The 26,349-nt window shown below is 44.3% G+C and overlaps 1 protein-coding gene across 2 annotated transcripts; it reads right to left on the bottom strand.

Annotated features, from left to right (window-relative positions):
- Nucleotides 1-1,028: 1,028 nt before the first annotated feature.
- Nucleotides 1,029-25,665, bottom strand: LOC147436773 (vacuolar protein sorting-associated protein 55 homolog). Of its 2 annotated transcripts, none has more exons than XM_086486199.1 (4): nt 25,443-25,665; nt 1,534-1,576; nt 1,368-1,452; nt 1,029-1,273 (listed from the first exon to the last, which is right to left on the bottom strand). In XM_086486199.1, exons 1-4 carry the CDS (start codon nt 25,566-25,568, stop codon nt 1,093-1,095), a joined length of 435 nt encoding a protein of 144 aa, XP_086342325.1. In that variant the 5' UTR covers nt 25,569-25,665; the 3' UTR covers nt 1,029-1,092. The 2 variants fall into 2 exon arrangements, with proteins under 2 accessions (XP_086342325.1, XP_086342327.1); XM_086486201.1 differs by having other exon boundaries at nt 1,534-1,573; nt 25,443-25,662.
- Nucleotides 25,666-26,349: the final 684 nt, after the last annotated feature.

The raw sequence follows: 26,349 nt of genomic DNA, 5'->3' as shown, positions 1-26,349 counted from the left end.
TGATCGAATCAAACAACAATCCTACCAAGCAATTGTAAACTCAAAAATTGCAGCGACACCACATTAGACTGCAGTCCGATTAGTAATGAAAACCTTAATGGTTAATTAGGAATAGGGGACTGACAGTCAGTGGTTCTATCATTCTATGTTATCGCAAAAGTAGCAATACAACTTGCACCAATGAGTGCATGCATGGGGAGACCACCAACTCTTTATGAAGTCAAAATCAAGAGTCTAGGTATCAACTGATGGGATATCTTGAAAGTTTTAAATCTTTCTATTGATGGTTGAAACATTGAAACGACCATCCAAAATTCAGAAGAACCATGCTGGGACTGACACTGGGGACAATAACAAGCCAATACAAAATGACATCCAATCACGCATCAAACTCGTAACAATCAGAAGTTTCCATAAAGCATTTCAGGACATGAATACCAAGTTTTAACTCCTAGCAAGCCTTAAGATATTTTTAAATTTCTGCCAGACATCGATAAATGCAGTGCCCAGCACAAGGCAGGACATCAAAAAGCAAACACACTCAAGGTTTTACGCCTGCACACTTGCAAATGAAGCAAAGGCGCACATCATTTTAAGCCTGAGATGCTTCAACACTTTCAAACACCTACAGAACTTGAGCATCTTTATTAAAATCAAGGGCCTGAATCGCACCACATGCGACAGCCTGACGACTCAAAAAAAAAATTGACAGGTGTATTTCTTTGGAACTACTAGAGGACTTATTAACTCACTAGAAGCTTCGCAGGATGCAACTTAAATGAATCTTTCATATAGGCTTTACACTAAGGACTCCTGTATATGTCAATTGCGACTAAAGCTTTACTAATTATATGGCATCATAATTAAATGACGTTAACCTCTTAATTAAGAATCTGGTATATGTCAATTATGACTAAAGCTTTATGACATTGAGTTGCAAAATTGTTAAAGCATTCATAATTGATGCATGAAAAGAGATTTCTTTGGACCACAGAACATTTGCAAGTTAATGATAAAACACATCATGATGCTTTGACAACACATATAACAATATAATTGAAAAATGCAGGCTTCAATCACCTTTTGGAAAATCTAGTAATCACTATCCAAAGTTTTGGCCAATAAGAGTACAGTGATCATCAACACAAAGAAGGATGCAAATGCCATACACATGGCAGCCGCATCAATAATCTGAGCATGATATAAGATCGATGGGATACCAAGGCTCCCCACGACTGAAAACCCCATCAAGAACTTTGCTATATTTGCCCATCTGCCAATGTTCAAGAATTCGGCATTGAGATATATACAAAAGAGAGCATCTTTCAGTCAAAAATATGATACTTTTAAGTGAGCAGTGTACATACTCTCCTGCTTCCATTGAGCTCATCGCTTCGATCGAACCACCTCCAAAGAACAAGAAGGGCATCGGAATCAAGACATACATGATCACTGCATCAATGCACATAATTGGCATGTTTAATTTTGGATTTTGAAAGAACTGAAAGCGTTTGACAATCTCATATCACGTACATGTCAGCATGGGCCACCAATTATGATAAAGAGCACACGCCTGCTAGACAACAATAAGGCTTTAGCCACATTATGAAAGCTCAAGACCAGAAGAAAAGAACATTTGACCAATTAGAACACACGTCTGTGCATGCAATTGCAGACGTGTGATTGTGTGCGCGTGCGCACGCACGTGCACCCATGCCCTTTTACCAAGAATGCTCAACTGAAATCCAACAAATATTTTGCTAAAGCATGCAAAGAAGGCAGGCACATAAATTCATCTTTTTTGCTCCTTAGCAATACCATGACACAAAATTCAGCATGCCTCTGCGATTGAAGGATGCCTCTGCAATAGCATCCCCAACTTTCCTATGGTTAACCTTCAAAACTTGTGACAGCTCTGTGACAAAACAGCACAATCCAGAAGCTTCCAAGATGCATAGGTAGGACAACTACCCTGATGTGCTAAGACAGCTGCCATTCTCTACACTCAGCTCTCAGCACCACTCTAGCTCGCCAATATTCCCCCCCTGCCTCACCAGCACCCTCGCACACATGGCAGGCCACAAAACAGGGCAGAAAATCCAGATGACATGACATAGCAGTGTGCGGGCCAGCAATTTTTGCAGTTGCTTTTAGATAGCGCCAACTTTTTGTATATGTTGCTTTTAGGCCAGGAGCCTTTAAAAGGGTGCCTAGGGAGTCCTCTCAACAGATCAACTTGGAATCAAGAATGCAAAGTGACTCCCCGGTAGTTGTACTTTGTGATTGCTTAGTTAAAAAAATACCCAAAACCGGCACCACACTTTGGGGTCAGCGCATCTGGAATTGGAACTCTGTGTAATGTACAGCGGAAGTGATTAATGGTGATAACTCAAGATGAGTGCTCAGTACGTACTCAAGGTTCCTTTTGCTTCATGAGAGAGATGTGCAAAGACTAGAGAGAGAAGAGAGAATGATACTGTGACTGAAGGTTCTGTGAGTGATAGAGAGAAGAAGAAGACTTAACACCAGATGGGGTCCCAAACCCCCTCCAAGGGCCCCTTGTTAGTCCCTCTCCGGATCCATCCTGCTCTCATGACATGACATAAGCCATACTCACGCATAAACGAGCGTAGAGAGCGGACATCAGGCTCACTTCCCAACCATGGAGTCAATACGGGCTCATCCCCAAGCCTGGGAGCCTGCAACCAACGCACTGGCCTCTTACCACAAGGGCTGGTGTCCCATACCACCAAGCCCACACCAATACGGGTGTGCTGGGTAGAGCTGCCAAGGGCCTACCGTACGGACATCGCAATCACTTGCAAGCACAAACACCGTGTGTAGGGTGTCTACACGCAGTGGGGAGGGAGCGCTAGAGAGAGAGGATGAGATAGCTAGAGAAAAACTGCCAAAGAGAGAGAGAGATCGTTGGTGGAGAAGAAAAACGCTAGAGAGAGAAAGTGGCAACACTCTTCAAAACACTAGCAAGAGAGAAAATGCTAGAGAGAGAGTGTGCCCCAACGTTATCTTTGCACTGAACAACATGCCAAAAGTACAAAAAGGGGGGGGGGAGGGGCATATATAGGCAATTCCAGGAATTGCCCTACTTGCTTGGAAAACCCCACAATCCTGAAAAATGGCTGTAAGGTGCAGCGGAAGTGAATGTTGAAATTTGCTCAAGATGAGTGCTCCGAACTGTGCTCAAGGTTCCTTTTGTTCTTATGGAAGGAAGAGCCTTCCGTTCCTTTAGTGAGAGAGTGAAATGGACACAAACAAGGGAATGGACACTATGCGTGAAAGTGCATGAGACTGAGAGATAGAGATAAGAATACGACACCAAAGATGTTATATACCTTCATAAGTTCAGAATAGTCTCAACTCACGAATTATAAGAGGGAATAAAGCACTCATAAAACTATAAAAGCAAGGGACCAAGAAAAGAAAAGAAAAACAAAAACAAACAAACAGAACAAACTAAATCACTTTGTTTGCTACGAAACAAAACTAGATAAAACAAAACATTATTAACTTAAAAATGTTTTTAGAAAAGGTATGTGTAAAATAAGTTGACGCAACCTACTTGGCTTAAAACAGGTACCCAACTTTAAGCAAAAAAGGATGAGACCTCTTAAAAACTTAATCCTAAAAATCAAACTTCACACAATAACTTCTAACGGAACACATTCTTAAGTCCTCAGGTAAGCTAAATACAAAATTGAAAAATGAATACTACCACAAATCTACGAAGAGCAAAGAACCAAACTTGACAATATGTGATCTCAACTTCGTTGCTTGTCCAAACAGGAAGAATAAGATTATCACCTTTATCATGCATAGCTTGGACAACAGCTATGACATCCCTACTCACGTCGTCAGTGCGCAAGAGTAGGTGCAGGTTTATATAGAGGTCATTCATGCTTTGAACGTACTCTACAAAACCAACGAGCTGAGTTTCTATCACCCTCCGGAGGTGATGGGCATACTCAGCCATGATAAAGGCTAGCAATTTGTCAAGCTATAGTAAAAATACTAGAAGCGCTAAAGATCAAAACAACAACATAAGGTGTTACTAAGTCAAACAATAAGTGGGCTTTTTAGCTCCCCACTTCTATTGAATTTACTACTAATTATCTTGAACATTCCAAAGGAAGAAACATTAAAAATAAACTTACTACGATGCAAAAATGAACGAACGTTTTTCATGATTCTTTTGAATGAGTATCCTTTTTCAACTAGTAAAGAAATAAGATGGCAAGATTGAACAACAAAAGCAGATTTACTAGAACAAAGACGAGAAAATCTAAATAGTTGAGAACAAATGACACCGTACTTAACTAAAAGAGAAATGTTCGAAGAAATGTGAGGCATACGGATGATTTTTAGGTTGGCATATTCTGGTTCAAGGTGTTTATCATAGATATCAAACCCTCCTCCGAAGGCCCCACTCTCTATGGCGAGAGCGGTCTACTTATGATTGCACAAATCTCTATAATGCTTGGACTTGCCGACGATGTCGACGACGATGAGGACAACGACAAGACGGGCTGAAATCTGAAAACTCTAAGGGCTGAAATCTGCAAATCTTCTATCTGCTGAATTCTGACTCTATGTCGATGACGATGTCGATGACGACGATGCGACGACGACGCGCTGAAACCGCAGATGCTGAAATCTGCGTTTTCCGGGCTGAAACTGTAAACCTTGTGGGATCTGACCGTGTGGCGAGGATCTGTTGCGGGAAGGTGAGATCTGAGAGGTTCGGGACTTGTTCTGCAATGTCTAAGGGCTGAAAACTGAAAATGCTGGTGGTTCTTGATGTTCCGTCGCGATGATCTACAAAAACACTGAGGTTGTGCTGCAAACCAAAAACGCTAGGGCTGAAATGGTCTTCTGCTGTTGCCGGTTGTTTTGCAAATGCAAAACGCTAGGTTGATCTGCTGTGTCGTGATGACGCCGGGGCTGATCTACTGTGCACAAAACGCCAAGGCTGATCTGATGCAAAAACGCTAGGTCTTCTGTTGAGAGAAAACGCTAGGGATCTTGCGGGTGTTGGTCTTGCTGAGGAGTTGCCTGTTGAGCAAGGTGCTCCTGCTACTTCTTCTACCAAAAAGTGCTAGCGCTAGGTTTTTATTTATACAAACTTAGCAAAATTGCCCTACCTACTTTCCAACAAAAGTCACTTAAAAATAAAAGTGAAAAATGTCAAAAATAGGGAAAATAGGCCTATGCACTGTAAAAATGCTACTGATGGGATCTGACTGGAATCTGATGGTCATGTTGTGTGCAACCAGAGGATATGCATCTAATCTAAGTGTCTGGACATGCACGGTCTGCGAACAGACTCACAAAAGTGCCATATCACTTCCTATTCTAGACTGACTTGACTGAACTGAACCCTGGTCATGCTGTAGCTTGTCCACGGACACATAGGGTTGGATGTGTCACGTGACAATGGCCTAAAATGCTAATAATGTAAACTCACTAAAAGTGACCTGACACACATATTTAGTAGCAGAAATGTAGAAGCCTCGACAGTCTAGCCCCGGGAAACCCTAGGAACGGAGGTCCCGCCTCATGCCAGCCTAGCGGGTGGGTGACACCCTCTAGTGCATCGCCTAGAAAGGTATTTTCTACCTCAAATACGCCCAGGCACAGCCACAAAACAGCCCCCACTCCCTAATCTGCTCCTTGGAGATACTGGAGCCACCACAGAACAGAAATCTGAACTCTAACACCCCTCTCAACTCCTACACGAGAAACGAGTCCAAGGGAGCTAGCATGAGAGGATAATGTCACCTAAGGAAGAGGTTTGGTGAATATATCAGCAGGGTTATTTGACGTCGGAATGTACTCTAGTTGAATAGAGTCATCCTTGGTCTTCTCATGAATAAAATGGTACTGTATCTCTATATTCTGGGTCCAGGCATGGGACACCGGATTCCTCGCAATGGCTATACAACTCTAGTTGTCAGAGTACATCATGGTCTTCTGCGAGGGAAATCCCATCTTCGAAATTAGCCTCCGTAACCACACTGACTCACATGTAGCACTACAAACAGCCCTGTACTCTGCCTCTATGGAGAATAAGGCAAATGTCGGTTGTTTCTTACTGCTCCTAAGCCAAAAGAAAAGGTGTGACCTCTTAAAAGAACTGAGAAGGCCCATCGGGAAACTAACTTCAAACCCAAATAAGAGAACCGAACAATTTCCGATATTTTGTAGCATCTACTACATATGAGGGGTCATGTTGTGACAACTTCTACTTGGGATCCATAGGGGTTGAGATAGGTTTACGCTCAGTCATACCAAATGCTTCAAGCAACTATTGGATACAGCGCTCCTGAGAGAGAAAGATGCCCCCTTTGTCTTCCATATCTCCAATCCAAGAAAGTAATGAAGCAAGCAAGCCAAGGTCTCCATAGCACTGCGGATGCGTCATTGTAAATGTATAAATCTGGGTCTGCAGAATAACTTCGAAAGGAGTTTCATAGGAAGAAAGAGTCTATCTTCCGATAGCACACTCGAGGGGCTTGCTTCAGAGAGCCTTTAGCAACCTACAAAGCATATCTCTGAAATTTGCATCCTCGAACCCTCAAAGTTGCTCCACATACACCACCTCCTTTAAATCACCGTTGAGAAAAACCGAAACTACATGCATCTGAAAAAACGGCCACCCGGAGAGGGCAGCATGGAAAAAACTCAAAGTTACTTGGAACGGGAATGAGGGGCTCTCCATAACAGTACCGCAACGGAGAGGGGGAGACCAAAACAAGAACGCGGGAACGGTCCACAAAAAAACGTTGAAATCAACCTCAAAACAGCCTATAAGTTAGTAAACAACTATAAGCCAAGCTTCTAACATCTGGTTGCACACTTTGTCAGGTGCAGTGTAAGTGTTTATGGATTTAGCTCGCATCTAGTACTCCGCACAAGCACAAGGGACACTTTACTTTACTTGAAAGAACTGAACTGAACTGAAAGAAAGAGACGACACGAGATGTCGGTCCCAACCTTCAAGGGCCCACTTGCTCTGTTGCGCGAGCAAGAGCTTTCTTTATTCTTGCACAAATGCTCATACAGTAACAGGATGCTAAGATGCTGATGCTAATGAGTACTAATTTTGTGGTACTCGATGACGACTATGTTAACGACAACGATGATGTCAAGGCTGAAATCTGAAAACGCTGATCTGATTTGAAATCTAAAAACGTTGATCTGATCTGAGTTTGAAAACGCTGATCAAGTCTGAATTGATATGAGTTTGAAAACATTGAACTGATCTGAGGCTCAATCAAAAAACGTTGATCTTGTCCTAAGAAAACGCTAGGGCTCTTGAGGTGGTGCCTAACTGCTGGGTGCCTGCCTCCTTGTGTCCCTGCTTCTTCTACTTCTACTGAGCGTCCAATGGGTTTCTTTTATAGTTCCTTTAGCCATTTGCCCTATGTCACATGACACATCCAACCCTATATGTCCGTGGACAAGCTACAACATGACAAGGGTTCAATTCAGTCCAGTCAGTCTAGAATAGAAAGTGATCTGGCACTTTTGTGAGTCTGTTCGCAGACCGTGCATGTCCAGACACTTAGATTAGATGCATATCCTCTGGTTGCACACAACATGATCATCAGCATTACCATCAGTATCCATCAGGAGCATTTTTCCATTGCATTAAACCTATTTTCCCTATTTTTGACATTTTTCACTTATTTATTAAGTGACTTTTGTTGGGAAGTAGATAGGGCAATTTTGCTAAGTTGTATAAATAGAAACCTAGCACTAGCACTTTCTGGCAGAAGAGGCAGCAGGAGCACCTTGCTCAACATGCAACTCCCCTCCCCCCCCCCCCCCCCCCCCCCCCAGCAAGGCCTAGCGTTTTTGCAACACAACATCAAAGCTAGCGTTTTTGCAAGACAGATCCGCCTTGGCGTTTTTGCATTGCAGAGCGGCTTCGGCATTAGTAGACATAGCAAAACCACTTCACAACAGCAGATCAACCCTAGCATTAGTAGATTTCCCCCAGCAACAGAATTCAGCCCTAGCGTTTTTGGAGCAGCAAGACATCCAACGCTTTGCAGTTCCATCGCGACAAGACCACCGATAGCACCAGCGTTTTCAGTTTTCAACAGTCAGACATCGCAGTAGAAGTCCCAAACCTCGCATACCTCACCTTCCCATAGCAGATCCTCGCCGCACGGTCAGATCCCGCGAAGTTTGCAGTTTCAGCCCGGAAAACGCAGATTTCAGCATCTGCGTTTTCAGCGCGTCATCATCGCATCGTCACCGACATAGAGTCAGAATTCAGCAGATAAAGATTTGCAGATTTCAGCCATTAGCATTTTCAGATTTCAGCCCGTCTCGTCGTCATCCTCATCGTCGTCGACATCGTCGGCAAGTCCAAGCATTGTAGAGATTTGTGCAATCATAAGTAGACCGCTCTCGAGTGGGGCCTTCGGAGGAGGGTTTGACAACATTCTGGTGTCGTATTCTCTTCTCTCTCTATCTGTCACGATTGTGACTAATGTTGCAGTATTACATCTCTTCCTAGTTGCAGATACGCGAAGTGCCATGCCAAGGAGGACCCCTGCGCTTGGATGGTCACACCCCTTCGCCCAAAGGACGTGTCTCTTCGCCAAAAGCCACACTCCTTCGACGACTGGTCACACCCCTTCGCTCTACGGGTGTGACTCTTCGCCCAATGGTTGCAGCTCTTCGCCGAAAGGATGTGTCGTTACGTCTAAAGTCATGTCTCTTCACCAGGAGACATGTCTTTTCATTTATGTCTCTTCGTCTCCTATATAAGGAGCCTATTGTACTCAGTTTTCAACAAGTCAATCAATCAAACACAGAGTCTTCTAAGTCTTGTTCTAAGTTCAGTTTCAGTTTCTTAAGTCTTAATCATGGATTTAAGTACTTAATTAAGGATTAGCACCTAGAATCCTTACAGTGGTATCAGAGCAAATTTTTTTCCCAGGACTTGAAGATTGTGAGCCTCTCACCCTCGCCACTACTCTCCTCCCCCCTTCCCGGAGTTACATGTAAGCAGAAGAACGGTGGTACGCATCTGCATACGAGCATATGAGGTAACCTAAACATTATTTCTCAATTCTGTAAACAGAAAACAGAACACAGATGTGTGTGCACGCACGCACGTACCCGTGAATGGTGATGCTGGTGGCCAAACTGTTTCCCGTGCGAGAGATGTACCCTTTGGCTGCCCCTTCGTGTTCGCACCCTTTCCCGCCGGCGTGTCTCTACGTGCTCGCACCCCTTGGCATATGATCTGCTGGCTGCCGTGCCCCTTAACATATAACCTGCTGGCTGCCTCACCTCTTCGACATACCTCCTCCACAAGCGTTGGCTGCAGCCTGCGAATCATCACAAAACGCTGGCTGAAAACTCTTCGCTGGCCTGAAATTCTGAAACGCTGGACTGAAAAATTCCCAAGCGGCAAAAATTTCTCACGCTGGAATTCCTTTACGCTGGGCAGATTTTACGCTGGGCAAATTTAACTATCCTAAAGTTTAAGTGACCGGCCAAATCCCATAATTAAAAGGCCCATGTAAAAGCACCTTTTGATTTTATTTTTTTGAAGAAACAAAAGGACAAACCACCAGATTACGATGACTGAAAGCCATCGTTTACAGCAAGTGTCTCACTCTCTATCCATCTCCCTCAACGCTGGCACACTTTCCGCCACCACTTTGCGCGTGCGATGGCAGACAAATTATTCGATGGATCCTTGCCGTATCTCTCGTATGTAAACGAGGTTCCAGAAGAAGACTTGCCGGGGAATCCTCGTCCTTCACAGGAGATCATTGTCATTCCAGACACTCTAGAGAAAGCCCGAACTCGAGCCAGAGGTCATCATTATTCTCGATTCCCCGACTCCAAAGCCGAAACCCGTTCCAGACGCAGTTTCCGCTCCCAGCTTATTCAGAGAAACGGTTACTTTCGCTGAACAGTCGGCATGGCCGAATCACAAGATGGCGACGATAATATTTTACCCGAGAACCCGATAGCAATTTTCAAAAAGCAGATGACAGCAATTTCATCAAGCCTCGCATCGATTCACACTCGCTTGGATCAGATGCAAATACAAACCTCTTCTCAGAGTCACCCAACAGCTTCTTGGACAATACATGCATCTTCTTCCAACGCTTCAGTGGTCGACCAGGAAGAACCACTCAAACAAAAGCCTTTGGAACTCAAATTTTCTCACCCAGAGCATGGTTTCTCAGAGACAACTAGACACAAAGTACCTTTGTGCGAGCAGGAAAAGTCTCAGCATGAATATTCTTGGAAATGCTACAATTCTAAGCAACCAACTTCTTATTGGAATCATCAGCAACAAAAGCAGCAATATGAAGCTTCCAACAGATCATCAACAATATCAAGATGGGCTTACTTAGTGGCACATATATCCGACCCTAGTCAAGTACTCGGTCGTGAACGCCGCGACACTGGACAACTTCCCCCTCGCGAGCCATGCCCTACATTTAAGTCTTTCTTATCTAATGGTGGTAAAGTTGAAGATTTACTGATCCTTTCCTTGTGCAAGAGGATCCTTCAGAGGTCTAAGAGGCAACAACTCCCTCGATCTCCCCCTTCTCAATTGGAAGCCTTAATACCCGCTGAGAAAGCTGAAGATTCAGAAGATTTCGATTCTTGTGTGACAACGGACAAGCATATAAACCCTTCTTTGGCCGTGATTCAGGCAGGAAAATTCGCCTCGTCACCGCCCTTGCAGAATAGAGTCTTTGTCTCTAAACAGATACCAAATGCTATGGTGAATGATAATTCTTCAAACTTGAAGACTCCAGTCCTTGCCTTCAGTGGTGCAAAGGATAAAGCGGATACAAACTCTTGCAGCACAACTTCAGTCGCTGCAATTGAATCTTTGGACACAACTTGTTCTATTGATAAACCTTTACAGATGGAAATACCTCCAAAAACTACTCTATCTCAGTCTACAATATCCCTTCAAAAGGAGTTTACTGTTCCAGACAAACCAATGGAATACTTTACAGATTTCCAACTAGTGGTCATCACTCAAAAGAAAACTCAAGTCAGTTTACCAATAATTTCACTCGAAGCAGATACAGATTCAATCTTTTATTGGACAAAACTCGAAGTTATAAATGACTTTGACAAAGGCAATAATCAAGTTGCAGATGTGATACTCATACTTTTGACAAAGACGAGACAAGTTGCATATATGATTAGATTTCAGTTTGGCAAAATAGTCATGGTCAATAACACTGCCATGACATGGGACTTAACAGAAAGAGCTTTGGATGCAGAAGCACTACAACAATACATTTCCTTCTCCCAGAGTTTTCTTCAACTACCGTGGGTTTTATTTAAAGAGGGAGGGAATGTCACGATTGTGACTAATGTTGCAGTATTACATCTCTTCCTAGTTGCAGATACGCGAAGTGCCATGCCAAGGAGGACCCCTGCGCTTGGATGGTCACACCCCTTCGCCCAAAGGACGTGTCTCTTCGCCAAAAGCCACACTCCTTCGACGACTGGTCACACCCCTTCGCTCTACAGGTGCGACTCTTCACCCAATGGTTGCAACTCTTCGTCGAAAGGATGTGTCGTTACGTCTAAAGTCATGTCTCTTCACCAGGAGACATGTCTTTTCGTTTATGTCTCTTCGTCTCCTATATAAGAAGCCTATTGTACTCAGTTTTCAACAAGTCAATCAATCAAACACAGAATCTTCTAAGTCTTGTTCTAAGTTCAGTTTCAGTTTCTTAAGTCTTAATCATGGGTTTAAGTACTTAATTAAGGATTAGCACCTAGAATCCTTACACTATCTCTCCCCGTCTTGTCGTCGTCCTCATCGTCGTCGACATCGTCGGCAAGTCCATTGCATTGTAGAGATTTGTGCAATCAATAGTAGACCGCTCTCGCCATAGAGAGTGGAGCCTTCGGAGGAGGGTTTGACAACATTCTGGTGTCGTATTCTCTTCTCCCTCTCTCTCTCTCTCAGTCTCAGCACCTTTATTCACAATGTTTATCCACTTTGTTTGTGATCACTTGCACTCTCACTAAAGGAACGGAAGGCTCTCCCTTCCGTAGTAAAAGGAACCCTTGAGCACAGTTCGGAGCACTCAACTTGAGCAAAGTTCAACATTCACATCCGCTGCACCTTATAGAGAGAGAGAGAGAAGAATACGACACCAGACGGTTGTCAAACCCTCCTCCAAGGGCCCCCCTCGCTATGGCGAGAGAGGTCTATGCTATTGATTGCACAAATCTGGTACAATGGTCTAGATGCAATGTACTTGCCAACGATGTTGACGACAATGATGACGACGAATTCGGGCTGAAATCTGAAACGCTAGGGGCTGAAATCTGAAATTCTGCTAACTGCTGAATTCTGACTCTATATCGGCAACGACGGCGATGGCAACGATGCGACGACGATGTGCTGAAAACGCAGATGCTGAAATCTGCGGACAGGGGGCTGAAACTGGAAACACTGGTTGATCTGACCGTGCAACGAGGATCTACTATGGGTAGGTGAGATCTCCGAGGTTTGGGGCTGATCTTGCGGAGTCTAAGCGCTGAAATCTGGAAACGCTGATGCAACAGCTGATCTGACACCAAGAAACTGCAAAACGCTAGAGCAATCTGCAGGTTGCAAAAACGCCAGGGCTGATATGGTACTGCTGATGGAAAACGCCAGGTTGAATCCGTAGCAAAAACGCTCGGCCTGATTGCTGCACAAAAACGCCAGTGGTCTTGATGGCTGAAAACGTTAGGGAGTTTTGCCGGTCTTGCTGAGAAGGTGCACTGCAAGTTGTAGGACTTCTGCTGCCTCTTCTGCTAGAAAGTGCTAGCGTTAGGTTTCTTTTAAAGAGCTTAGCAAATTTGCCCTACCCAGTTTCCCAACAAAGTCACTTATTAATAATAAGTGAAAAATGGATAAAATAAGGAAAATGGGTTTTGTGCACTGTAAAATGCTCATGATGGGTACTGACTGCAATGTTGATGATCATGCTGTGTGCAACCAGAGGATATGCAACTACTCTAAGTGCCTGGACATGCACTGCCTGCGCACAAGCTCACAAAGGTGCCAGAACACTTTCTAAGCTGACCTGAAGTAGCTTGTCCACATGCACATAGGGTTAAATGTGCACGTGACATTCCCTCCTTTTTAAAGTGAGGTACTGGTGCCGATCTGCATGGCTTCCTTGTAGGCTGCCAACAATTCAGGGTAATTTTTGAAAAACTCTTCATTGACCAATATTGCCTCGTGGGTTCCTCGATCCTTGAACTTCAAAAAGTATTGTCTGACTTGCTTCTTTGAACCATGGCGAAACCGATGCAACAACACTTGCTCCGGCTCCATGACTTCAGCTTCATAGATGATCTCTGGCTCTTCTTCTTCGGGAATGTCCTTCGAAGGTGTTCCCTGAAACACTTTCAACCAAGAAACATGGAAAACGTTGTGCATTGACAACGAGTTAGACACTTGTAATTTCATTGAAACCTCATTTATCTTTTTAATGACAGGAAATGGACCATACATTTTGAAAGACAACTTAGAACATTTCTTTCCAACTTGCTTAAGACGTTGCTTCATGATTCTTAAATAAACCCGATCCCCTTTCTTGATCGAAACATCCTGACGATGCTTGTTAACCTGTCGTGAGTAAGACTCCTGAGCCTTGCTTAGCCGAAGCTTCACAATCTTAGAAATTTCATCCAACGAGCGACTGACTTTCAGCATTGGCATCAAGCATTTGACTGACCGAGCGAGTCAAAAGTGACTGGAACGGATGGCCAAAAGCTGCCTCATACGGAGTTCGACCAATGCCAGAGGGGGAAGAATCAATCAAAATAGCCTGAACCAATGGGAGATGGAGCTCCCAATGAGACTGTTGATCATGCACACAGGACTTTAAAACATCAAAAGCCAACTGATTGTAAATCTCTGTTTGACCATCTGACTGTGGATGAAAAGCCGATGAAAATTCAACTTAGTGCCAAAATTTTCAAAGAGTGCGCGCCAAAAATTGGACATGCACTTAACATCCCTATTTGAAACAATTGATTTTGGCAAACCACAGAGGGGGTACCAATGCTTTATAGACAACCGTGCTACATCTTGTGCGGTGAATGTGGCCTTACAAGGAATCATAATGCAGAACTTGCTGAAACGATCAAGAATTGTTAAACATTGAGTATTCCTTGAATGCGAACTAGGTGGAAGGTTAGTCACAAAATCCATGGAAATATTCTGAAAAGGTCCATCGGGAATAGTCAGCGGAAGCAAAAGGCCTTGTTGCTTACCCCGAGGAGCTTTTACCTTTTGACAAATAGTACACTGTGTGACATAACGAAACACATCCTTTCGCATTTTAGGCCAATAAAGGAATCTTTCAATTTTTTCCAGAGTGGTGTTCATTTTCCTGTGCCCACCCGTGAGAGAATCATGTGCATCGTGCAATACAATTGTCCTGAGAAAGGGCAACATACATAGACGGTGACTAAAATACAACAAACCATCACAAATGAGATAGTTGCTAGGCCCTTGCGAAGCAAGAGCCTGCAACCATTGCTTACCAAACTCGGAATCTGTGTACTAGTTCTTCATGCTATCGAAAGACCCACCCAGTGTGACGTGACACATCCAACCCTATGTGTCCGTGGACAAGCTACAGCATGACCAAGGTTCAGTTCAGTCAAGTCAGCCTAGAATAGGAAGTGATCTGACACTTTTGTGAGTCTGTTCGCAGACCGTGCATGTCCAGACACTTAGATTAGATGCATATCCTCTGGTTGCACACAACATGACCATCAAATTCCAGTCAGATCCCATCGGTAGCATTTTTACAGTGCATAGGCCTATTTTCCCTATTTTTTGACATTTTTCACTTACTATTTTTAAGTGACTTTTGTTGGAAACTAGGTAGGGCAATTTTGCTAAGTTTGTATAAATAGAAACCTAGCGCTAGCACTTTCTGGCAGAAGAGGCAGCACGAGCTCAACAGGCAACTTCTCAGCAAGACCAACCCCCGCGACAACTCTCGCGTTTTCTCTCACCAGAAGGCCTAGCGTTTTTGCACCAGATCAGCCAGCATCTTTGCATTTGCAGATTCTCGACGATAGTAGACAGTAGATCAGCCCTAGCGTTAGCAGATTTCCCCGAAACGACAGATCAGCCCTAGCGTTAGCAGTTCCATTAGCAAGGACAGATTTCGGCCCCTAGCGTTTTTGGTTTGCAGATCGACCGCAGCGTTTTTGCAGACCTTCGCGACAAGGACATCAAGAACACCAGCGTTTTCAGTTTTAAGTAGTCAATTCCTGCAGAAAAAGTCCCAAACCTCGCAGATCTCACCTTCCCGCAGTAGATCCTCGCCACACGGTCAGATTCCGTGAAGTTTGCAGTTTGAGCCCAGAAATCGCAGATTTCAGCATTTGCGTTTTCAGCGCATCATCGTCGCATCATCACCATCGACATCGTCATTGACATAGAGTCAGAATTCAGCAGATAAAGATTTGCAGATTCCAGCCCTTAGCATTCTCAGATTTCAGCCCGTCTCGTCGTCGACATCGTTGACAAGTCCAAGCATTGTAGAGACTTGTGCAATCAATAGAAGACGACTCTCGCCATTGAGAGTGGGGCCCTTGGAGAAGGGTTTGACAACATCTCTGGTGTCGTATTCTCTTCTCTCTCTATCTCTCAGTCTCATGCACCTTCATTCACAGTGTTCTCCACTTTGTTTGTGTCCATTGCACTCTCTCACTAAAGGAACGGAAGGCTCTCCCTTCCGTAAGTAAAAGAAATCCTTGAGCACAGTTCAGAGCACTCATCTTGATCACAGTTTGGAGCACTCATCTTGAGCAAAGGTCAACATTCACTTCCGCTGCATCTTACATTGGTATCAGAGCTTTGGCAGTGTTCCGTATCACTCAAGGAAAGAACCACAAGAACCACATAAATTTTTTTGCTTGTTGTGGTCGCACGTAACCCAAGACCTCTTGGGCGTGTCGATTCCTAATCGTGTTTTCGAAGAGTAACAGGAAACCCAAGAAAGAAGGGCTTGTCCAGCCTCCCCTTGTGCCTCTTTTCACTCATTGGGAGCGGACCGTGCACTTAGCGGCCGGCCAATCGACGTGAGGTGGGAAAAAGCAACCTTGGTGTGAGCGCAAGGCCGCCAAGGGGTGCGCCCGCAGAAAAGAGCAGAACTCGGGTGAAGAGAAGATCCTTCTCTAACACAGATTGCAAGCTAAAGAAGAACCTCAAGAACCTCAAGACCCGCAAGAACCTCAAGAACTCAAGAACCCCAAGAACCAAGACCACCCCCAAGAACCCAAGTTCCTCGTGAACTTAAGAACCCAAGACCACAAGAAACCACGACTTCAGTGGATGGTCATCACTCAAAGCGGAATGGATACTTCGCTTGGAGGTGATGAGCATGAGAGAGGCGAAGAAGAATTTTTCCCACTAGGAGGTTTTTCCGACCCTCCCCTTTCCCCGTCTATGCCAAGGATTGCACCAGATCCTATGGAGGAGTTGGAGCAGATGTATATGGAAAGAAAGTTAGAACACGAAGAAAGAAAAGCGAAAAAGAAGCAGAAAGAAAGGCCTACGAAGAAAGAAGGGCAGCCATAGATCGTGAATACGAAGAAAGAATGGCAACCATAGAGCGTGAGCACGAGCGCGCGAACAAAGAAAGAGAACCAGAATTTGATTGCTAGAACAAAGAAAGAAAAGCAACATTTGATCGCGAGAACAAAGCAAGACAAGCAATGAACGACCGACACATGAAAGAGATGTTGCGACTCTTTTCTCAAGTGCAGGCACAGACGCAAGAGATTCGGGAAAAGGAGACTCTCTCAGTCTCTTCTCCAAAGCATGACACACAAGATTTGCATGATGATAAGCATGATGACTTGAATGATAATGATAAGCATGATGATTTGAATGACAATAACAAGCATGATGATTTGCATGATGATCAAGATGTGATTTCTCACGAGCATGATGATTTGCATGATCAAGATGTTATTTCTCACAAGCATGATGATTTGCATGAAGATGATGTGATTGTTCACAAGGATGATGTGTTCGTTAATACTTTTTCTAGTGAAGCTAATCTCATTACTAATTCGATCAATCACAAAGAACCAATCTTGGCTCTCGAGTCTAGGTCCAAAGAACTCTCACAGAAAGTATTGTGTATGCGCATGATTAATCAGTATGCATTGTTCGAGTGTTTCATTCGTGATCGTTTCCTGTATTTTAGTCAGCGTCTTTATGTGATCCCTTTTTCTAGGCATGCCATATTGTACGTTGAGCACGATTCACCCATGAATGAGCACGGATGTATGCGGATTTCTCATGAAAAGCTGAAAAGTATGCATTCAAGGAAGTCACATTCCATGTCTCTTCCTTGCCACGACACAGTCGTAGAAAGAGTACAAGAAGGAGCATCAAGCATCGGCATTTCCATTGTGATTTGCCACAGTTGATTGATTTAGATCAGAAAGAAAAGATTCGACCTCATTGTTTGTGTGTGTGTGGTGAACGGGTTGGCACTCCGTCTATTTGTTCATTTATATTGCATGCACAGTCTTTAGAGAAGACAATATTTTTTCCAGTCACTTTACATGGAATGGGTATGTTCATGTTTTTGTGTTGAAAGTGGTTTCAGGACTTTTCAGCCTCAGAGATTCTTGAAGAAGGTAGATGCATGACTATAGACAGAGTGGAAGCATGGAAGATGACTTCGTGTCGCTTTCGGCGCGGCCCAAAGAAGCAAGTGTTGCAGACCTTTATGAAGTTCAAGTATCACACGACCCACGCATCAGAGTGGACCGGCGAAGAGTCCTATCCAGGATTCCGGATGTTGTCGGCGATCTCCCTCGACGCCATACAGTTCGGTACCAGTACCTCACTTTGAAAAGGAGGGGATGTCACGTGACACATCCAACCCTATGTGTATGTGGACAAGCTAGCATAACCAGGGTTCAGTTCAGTCAAGTCAGTCTAGAATAGGAAGTGATTTGGCACTTTTGTGAGTCTGTTCGTAGACCGTGCATGTCCAGACACTTAGAATAGATGCATATCCTCTGGTTGCACACAGCATGATCATCAGATTTCATCAAACCCATCAAGAGCATTTTTACAGTGTATAGGCCTATTTTCCCTATTTTTTGACATTTTTCACTTATTATGTACGTGACACATCCCAACCCTATGTGTCCGTGGACAAGCTACACTACAGCAGGGTTCAATCAGTTTAGATTAGCAGTGATCTGGCACTTTTGTGAGTCTATTAGTAGACCGTGCATGCCCAGTCACTTAGCATAGATGCATATCCTCCGGTTGCACACAGCATGATCATCGGAATTCCCGTCAAAATCCATTAGCATCAGTTAGGGGAATTTTCCAGTGCATTTAGCCTATTTTCCTATTTTTGGTTATTTTCACTTATTATTTTTAAGTGACTTTCCAACAAAAGTAGGTAGGGCAATTTTGCTAAGTGAATATATAAGCAAACCAAAGTTCACACTTTCTGGCAGAAGAGGCAGCAGGAGCTTCCCGCTCAACAGGCATCTTCTCAACAGTACCCCCCTAATGACCCATCGCCATACCTCCCTTGGCGTTTTTCTCCCATAGCAACATCAACTCCATCAAGTCCATTGGCCTCGCATGTTCCCGCGACAACCACCCTCAACCTCAGCGTTTTGGGATCGTTAAGCATCAGCAAGACATCAGCAAATCTCAGCGTTTTTCATCAAACACTAACGCTAGGGAAGCAAGCAGGAATTCAGCAGTTTGTAGCCTTTTTTTTGGCAAGGAGAGCATCTGGAGCCTCAGCGTTTTTACAGCAACTTCAGCCTTTTTCAGCGTTTTTCAGCCCATCAAAAACGCCAGCAGATCTGCAGTTATCAGCCATTGGAAAACGCAGGTTTTCAGCAGCAGAACATTAGCAGATTTCCTCCGTTCAGTTGTAGATGAACCCCCAAGTTTAGCCCGACAAAACCCAGCCAAAACAGTCATTTTCAGCCACCAAAACAGTCCCCGAATTTAGCGATTAGAAACCTACAGATTTCAGCCGTCGAGTCGTCATCATCATCACCGTCGTCGTCATCGGCCTAGTCCCATTGCATCAGTCCACTGCATACGCATTGTACACCTTTGTGCAATCAAAGTAGACCACTCTCGCCGACGAGAGTGGGGCCTTCGGAGGAGGGTTTTACAACCTCTCGGTGTCGTATCTCTTCTATCTCTTTCTCTCAGTCTCATTCACTTGCACGCACAATCCACTCACTTTGTTCGTGACCACAACACTCTACAAGACGGAAAGCTCTCTCTTTCCCTAAGAACTAAAAGGAACCTTGAGCAATAAAGATCACTAATCTTGAGAAAATACAACATTCATTCCGCTGCACCTTACATATTATTTTTAAGTGACTTTTGTTGGAAACTAGGTAGGGCAATTTTGCTAAGTTTGTATAAATAGAAACCTAGCGCTAGCACTTTCTTGCAGAAGAGGCAGTAGGAACACCTTGCTCAACAGGCAACTTCTCAGCAAGACCAACCCCCGCGACAACTCAGGCGTTTTCTCTCACCAGAAGGCCTAGCGTTTTTGCACCAGATCAGTCAGCGTTTTTGCACTTGCAGATTCCCGGCGATAGTAGACAACAGATCAGCCCTAGCGTTAGCAGTTCCATCAACAAGGACAGATTTCAGCCCCTAGCGTTTTTGGTTTGCAGATCGACCGCAACGTTTTTGAAGACCTTCGCGACAAGGACATCAAGAACACCAGCGTTTTCAATTTTCAGCAGTCAGTTCGAGCAGAAAAAGTCCCAAACCTCGCAGATCCCACCTTCCCGCAGCAGATCCTCGCCGCACAGTCAGATTCCGCGAAGTTTGCAGTTTGAGCCCGGAAAACGCAAATTTCAGCATCTGTGTTTTTCAGCGCGTTGTCGTCGCATCGTCGCCATCGACATAGAGTTAGAATTCAACAGATAAAGATTTGCAGATTCCAACCCTTAGCATTCTCAGATTTCAGCCCGTCTCGTCGACGTCCTCATCATCGTCGACATCGTCGGCAAGTCTAAGCATTGTAGAGAATTGTACAATCAATAGTAGACCACTCTTGCCATTGACAGTGGGGCCCTTGGAGGAGGGTTTGACAACATCTCTGGTGTCGTATTCTCTTCTCTCTCTATCTCTCAGTCTCATGCACCTTCATTCACAGTGTTCTCCACTTTGTTTGTGTCCATTGCACTCTCTCACTAAAGGAACGGAAGGCTCTCCCTTCCCTAAGTAAAGGAATCCTTGAGCACAGTTTAGGGCACTCATCTTGAGCAAAGTTCAACATTCACTTTCGCTGCACCGTACACCCTGAAGAGAAACTGTGGATCTTGACTCAAGATCCAAGATCTGTCCTTTACGACTTTATGCATCTGCAACAGGGTTAGCTTTTCTAGGCACATACTCAATCAAACCTCCAAATTGCTCAAAAAATTATGTCCACCTTCCTTGGCGATCACTCCAATGTGCACTAGACATAGACTAGAGCCACTTGAGGGCTTGGTGATCTGTGCAAACTGTAAACTGTCTACCATACAGAAAATGCTTCCAATGCTTAAGAGAGTGAATGACAGACAAAAGTTCTTTATCATAAACTGAATAGTTCTTTTCTGCACTATTGAGCTTCCAACTAAGGAATGCAACTGGACGGCCATGCTGCTGAAGCACAGCACCTATGGCGACATTGCTTGCATCCGTCCATACCTCAAAGGGGTCATCCCAAGAGGCAAGGACAAGACGCGACGCTTCTGTCACCGCAACCTTGAGAGATGCAAAAACCTCAATGGCTGCTTCGGACAAATCCACGCGCTGTCAGCGAGTCTTTATCCCTTTCAAAACATCTGTCATGGGTGTGGCAATGCGTGCAAAATTCTCTATGTGCGAACTATATACTCGACGTAAACCAAGAAAAGAACGCACAGCATATGCAGTTTTGGGTAAATCCCAATTACGTACCTGTTCCACCTTCGCGGGATTTAGCTCGACGCCTTCTGCAGAAATGTTATAGCTCAGATAAGTAACTTCAATGAGAAAAAACTCAGATTTCTTAGCTGCAATGTACAGCTGACACTCATCCAAACGGGTTAATACCCTTTCTACATCCTTTTCATGTTGTTCCCACAATGCAGAAAAAATGAGAATATCATCAAGAAAGATGAACACACATACACCAACCATATCGCCAAAACGGCCTACCATGAAACGGTTAAATTTACCCACGGTACCTGTCAATCCAAAAGGCATGACCACATACTCCCATTGCCCTCGCTCCGTGCGAAAAGCGGTCTTGTAGATGCGCCTTTGAATACCCTTACCTGATGGTATCCACTTTTAAGATCAACCTTACTGAAAACCTTTGCCCCATTGAGCCTATCGAGGATATACTCAATGCGAGGCATCGGAAACTTGTTCTTGACGGTCATCTTGTTCAATGCCCTGTAATCAACACACAAACGAGACGAACCATCCTTCTTGCGGAGAAACAAAATAGGAGCAGCAAAAGGACTTACACTAGGACGTATGAATCCTCTGGCCACCAACTCCGTGAGTTGCTCCTTTAACTCTTCTTCCTGAGTCTTCTTTAAATGGTAGGGAGCCTTACTCACTGGCTGTGCCCCCTCCATGAGTTCGATGCGATGGTCCTCCGGTCGCTCGGGAGGGAGATGGGATGGAAGATCATCCTGCAAAAAGAGATGCCTAAACTTGGTAAACAAAGCTGAATACCCGTCTGAAGCCTGAATGCTCTGGGTAACTGGAGAGGCATAGATGAATGCCGTTGGTGCTCCTCTTTGTAATTCACGCTTTGCCTGCACATGAGAAATAAGAGGCAAAGAATGCAGACCCTCCTCACCACGAATGATCATAGGAGAGTCACTTTTGGCATTTAGAGTGAGAGTATTGTCCGCCCAATCAATGAGAGGGTTATGCTCACAAAACCATCTAATGCCCAAAAGCATATCACATCCTGAGAGAGGAGACACGACAAATTTCCTACGGAAGGCAGCCTGTTGAACTGTAAATAACACATCAAGGCACTCTTGCGTAATGAGAGTCCATACCGGGAGCGAAGCCCGACACCTTGAGAGGAGATGTTTGACTAACCTCTAGGCGGGCTCTCTCTACAAGAGAGGCACTAATCACATCATGCATATTGCCTGAATCAAACAATATGACAAAACACTGACCCTTCACATGATCATAACATTTAAAGAGAGACTCATCAATGTGTGTGTCAGAAACATGTGAAGACTCAGATTGGTTCATTAAAGTGCTTGTGGTAACTGTTGGTGGTTTGGGTTCTTTAGGTGGGGCTATCTTAGGACAAGCCGCTTTAATGTGACCCTTGACGTGACATTGATAACAACGACCTTCCTTAGCATAAATGACTTGTTCTTCTGCCGTTATGTATCCTCCTATAATTCCTTTTGCGGCTTTTTCATCCGAGGTTAGCTTAGGTTTAGCAGGTGTTTTAGCTTTACCCTTAGATTCATTTTGTGAGTCCTTTTCAAGCTCTCCCCCTCTCTCTCAACTTTCAAGCTCTCTCTCCTCCTCTTGAGCTCTCGAGTCTACACAACACACGTTTGCCATAGTAAGACTAAATGGTCTTCAAATCAAGAGTTTTGTGAGTGTTAAGTCAAAGGACTCTGATACTACTTCTATTCAATCACACAGAGCTTAAAATTGCATTATCAAGGTGTTTTTTCAACTTTTAATGCCTTCCGTTCCGCGCCGTTCTCGTTTTGGACCCCTCCCCATTCCCCCGTTCCGCGAGGATCCCGTCACCGTTCCCGTTCCGCGTTCCGGGTAACTATGATCTCAGGTCTAGGGTTCAGGTTAGCCTAGGAAGTGTTCTGGCACTTTTTGTGAGCCTGTGCACAGGCCGTGCATGTCCAAGCACTTAGAGTAGTTGCATATCCTCTGATTGCACAACCCGGTACCACCCAGCATATGCATTGTCCAAGTAGCATGTCCAAATTCCGGTCAGTTTTGGGGTTGAACATTTTCTAGGCATTTTATTTTATTTATTTAATTATTATGCCATTTTATGAGGTCGTGGGCTGTTGGGGAGACTGCTGGACCCAGCCTGGTTCAAGTATATAAAAAGGGGGGGGGAGGGGCGCTCTCTACAGACAGAAAAGACAGAAGATGCTCAGGCTTGCAGTGTTCTCTCTTCAACAAGACGGAAAAAGATCTAGCGTTTTCAGCCAACACGACAGATAGCGTTTTGGATTCTTCCAAAGCATATAGCGTTTTCAGTTGTTGATCAGCCCCAACGTTTCCACCTGCGGTTCCTCCTCGCGTTTGTAGTTTCCGTCGCCAGATCAGGTAGTGTTTTCAGTGTTCGGCCCTTAGCCATTGCAGATCCAACCCTTAACTTCGCAGATCTCACCTACCCACAGCAGATCCTCGCAGCACCGTCCGATTAGCCATGTTTTCAGATCAGCTCGTTGTCCGCACATTTCAGCATTTGTGTTTTTAGCGCGGCGCGGTTGCATCGTTGCCATCGCCGACACAGTGTCAATTTTCAACAGAAAGTCAACGTTTTCAGAAATTCAACAGATCAGCCCTAGCGTTTTCAATTTTGAGCCCGTCCTCGTCGTCGTCATCACTGTCGTCGACATCGTCATCAAGTCCATCACATCTAGACCATTGTACTAGATTTATGCAATCTATAGCATAGACCTCTCTCGCCATAGAGAGAGGGACCCTTGGAGGAGGGTTTGAGAACCGTCTCGTGTTGTATTCTTCTCTCTCTCTCTTTCTCATTCTCAGCACCTTCATTCACAATAGCATTCACTTTGTTTGTGATCATTGCACTCTTCTCTCTTATAGGAACGGAAGGCTCTCCCTCCATAAGTAAAAGGAACCCTTGAGCAATATCATCTTGAGCAATATCAACATTCACTCATCTTGAGCAATATCAACATTCACTTCCGCTACACCTTACAAGAACACCTAGAATGCCACACACTTGAACAAGGCACCTGTGGAGAAGAGATGTCATTGACGTAGAAAGAGACGAGACATTTGATAATGAGAGAGAGAGAGAGAGAGATCTGGAAAGGCTCTCCATGTTGATAACAAGCTGCTCATACAAGTGACGAAGGGTGGTCCTCGCAAAGATTTGACATGCCCAATGGATAGACGCGAGATATGCACACATCTACGATTTCCCAACCTAGGGAGCAGCCCTAGGGATGCCCTGCACCCCAAGGGCCTATGCACCACACATCTCACATGATACCCCTGCCCACACCTATATGCCTCCTACAATCCAGGTCGACGAGCCGTCCACCCGTGCCCACGACCTCATAAATAGGAAGAAAATAGAAAGGTGACAAGTACGAGCACCAGATGCCCTGTAGGGCTCCGGGGAAAATACTGGCAAGGCTAGGAAAAATACTCCCAACCTACAGGAGCCAAAACCCAAGGCTAAACACATCCCGACATGAGAAAACAACCTCGCATTGGACGAGCACAGCCACAAAACAGCCCTAACTCCCTAACACATGTTCTTGGGAGAAACTGGGACCGACTGAACAAATCCAGAGAGATGCCATAACTCTAACAGTTGCAATGTGCAAGGTCCGCTCTCAATGAGTAGAAAAGAAGAATGAGAGGAGACTGGACAAGCCCTTCTTTTCTCGGTCACCTCTGACTCTTCAAAAACAGAGATTAAAAAGATTGACACGAACAATTGGTCTTAGGTTACGTGCAATCTCAAACAAGCAAAAAACATCTATATGGTCGCTTTTATGGCTTAATGGCCCATAATACATCGCAATGAAGACGGGAGCACATCCTGGAGTAAGGGTGGGAGTGGCTGATAAGTCCGTGCGACAGGGACGCGAAACTTCTTTGAGAAAATAAATCTTGAGGGAGGTATATTAGGTTCTTTCCTTGAGTGATGATACCGAACATTGCCAAAGAGCTCTGATACAAATGTAATGCGCAACGGAAGTGATGTTTGGTGATAACTCAAGATGAGTGCTCAATGCATACTCAAGGTTCCTTTTGCTTCAAGAAGAGAGAACAATTCACCCTACACCCCCTCTCAGCTGATGTGTACTCCAGCCACTCGCCCCATCTAGGTCTACTACCAGCTTCCCTTATTCAGTTTGTTTCTTTTTCTTTTCCTGGATGACAGAGGAGAGCTTACAGCTGTACATTGATATGTCTCGTTGGCTGGGTTCAGCCTCTAGAAGACGTTAATAAGATCTCGATCTCTCTCTCTCTCTCTCTCTCTCTCTCTCTCTCTCTCTTTTCACGCATATCTTGCATACTGATTTAGAGAAAAGCCAATAGCTGAAGTTATGGCCTGGTACGCCAAATGTCAATTTTATTTTATTTTTAACTGAAAACCTGGCATACTAACCAGAATTTGCAATGTGATGGAGGCAGCCAGCATGAGCGCAAGCCCAGCGAGTTTACAGGAGTCAAAGCAGCCCCGAACATAGGGTGGTCCGTCATCCAGCAGTCCCTCTTCACAGCAGCAGGACATGGCGTTCTCTACTCACGATATAGATCTCTCTCTCTCTCTCTCTCTCTCTCTCTCTCATGAAAGGAGCTTGGACTCCAGAACAATCAATGGAACTTGACATCATTTTCATGTATTTCTCATTATTAATGGCTAGGCTTGCCACGTGGACCTCCAAAAAATATTGATGAATCCACATCTCAATAGAAAAGAATCACTACGAGAATTGAGCTAAGCCCACCCAAGATGTATCACTGTTGATACAAGTGTCAATATATATTCATGGGTATAATATATATATATGTGTTCAGAATACACACACCCATATCAAGGTCCATATCGACAACTCTATTGTTTTTTTTATAAAAGAAATTACAATAAGTTGGAATGTTGTTGTAGCATGGTAGCTAGCATATTCCACCCAGTTTTGCCTAAGATAGAGTAAGAACAGCCGCACTCACTTGTGGTTGGAGAAAGCATCATTTGCATCATAGCGCACTAACAAAGCGAGTTGAAGACAACATTGAAATTACATGTTGAACATACTAAGCATCAAAATGATGACACAAGGAGAATCTATGGCCTTACCGGTACCATAACCATAAACATAACAAGACATATTGTAAGCATTATAATCATTCCAAACATAAGCACATAGAAACCAACATACCATAACCATAATTGTGATTATCATGACACCCATGCAATATCCTGACTCTCTAGATTGGTTAGAAAACACATCCCTCTACCTCATACGCCCATAGACTCTCTAGATTGGTTAGAAAACACATTGAAGCTCCACCAA

Source organism: Adiantum capillus-veneris, chromosome 17 (assembly GCF_014529385.1).
Source record: "Adiantum capillus-veneris isolate H3 chromosome 17, ASM1452938v2, whole genome shotgun sequence".
NCBI classification, from domain to species: domain Eukaryota; kingdom Viridiplantae; phylum Streptophyta; class Polypodiopsida; order Polypodiales; family Pteridaceae; genus Adiantum; species Adiantum capillus-veneris.
The sequence above is the reverse complement of the archived record's forward strand: the minus strand, read 5'-3'. Positions and strand labels throughout refer to the sequence as shown.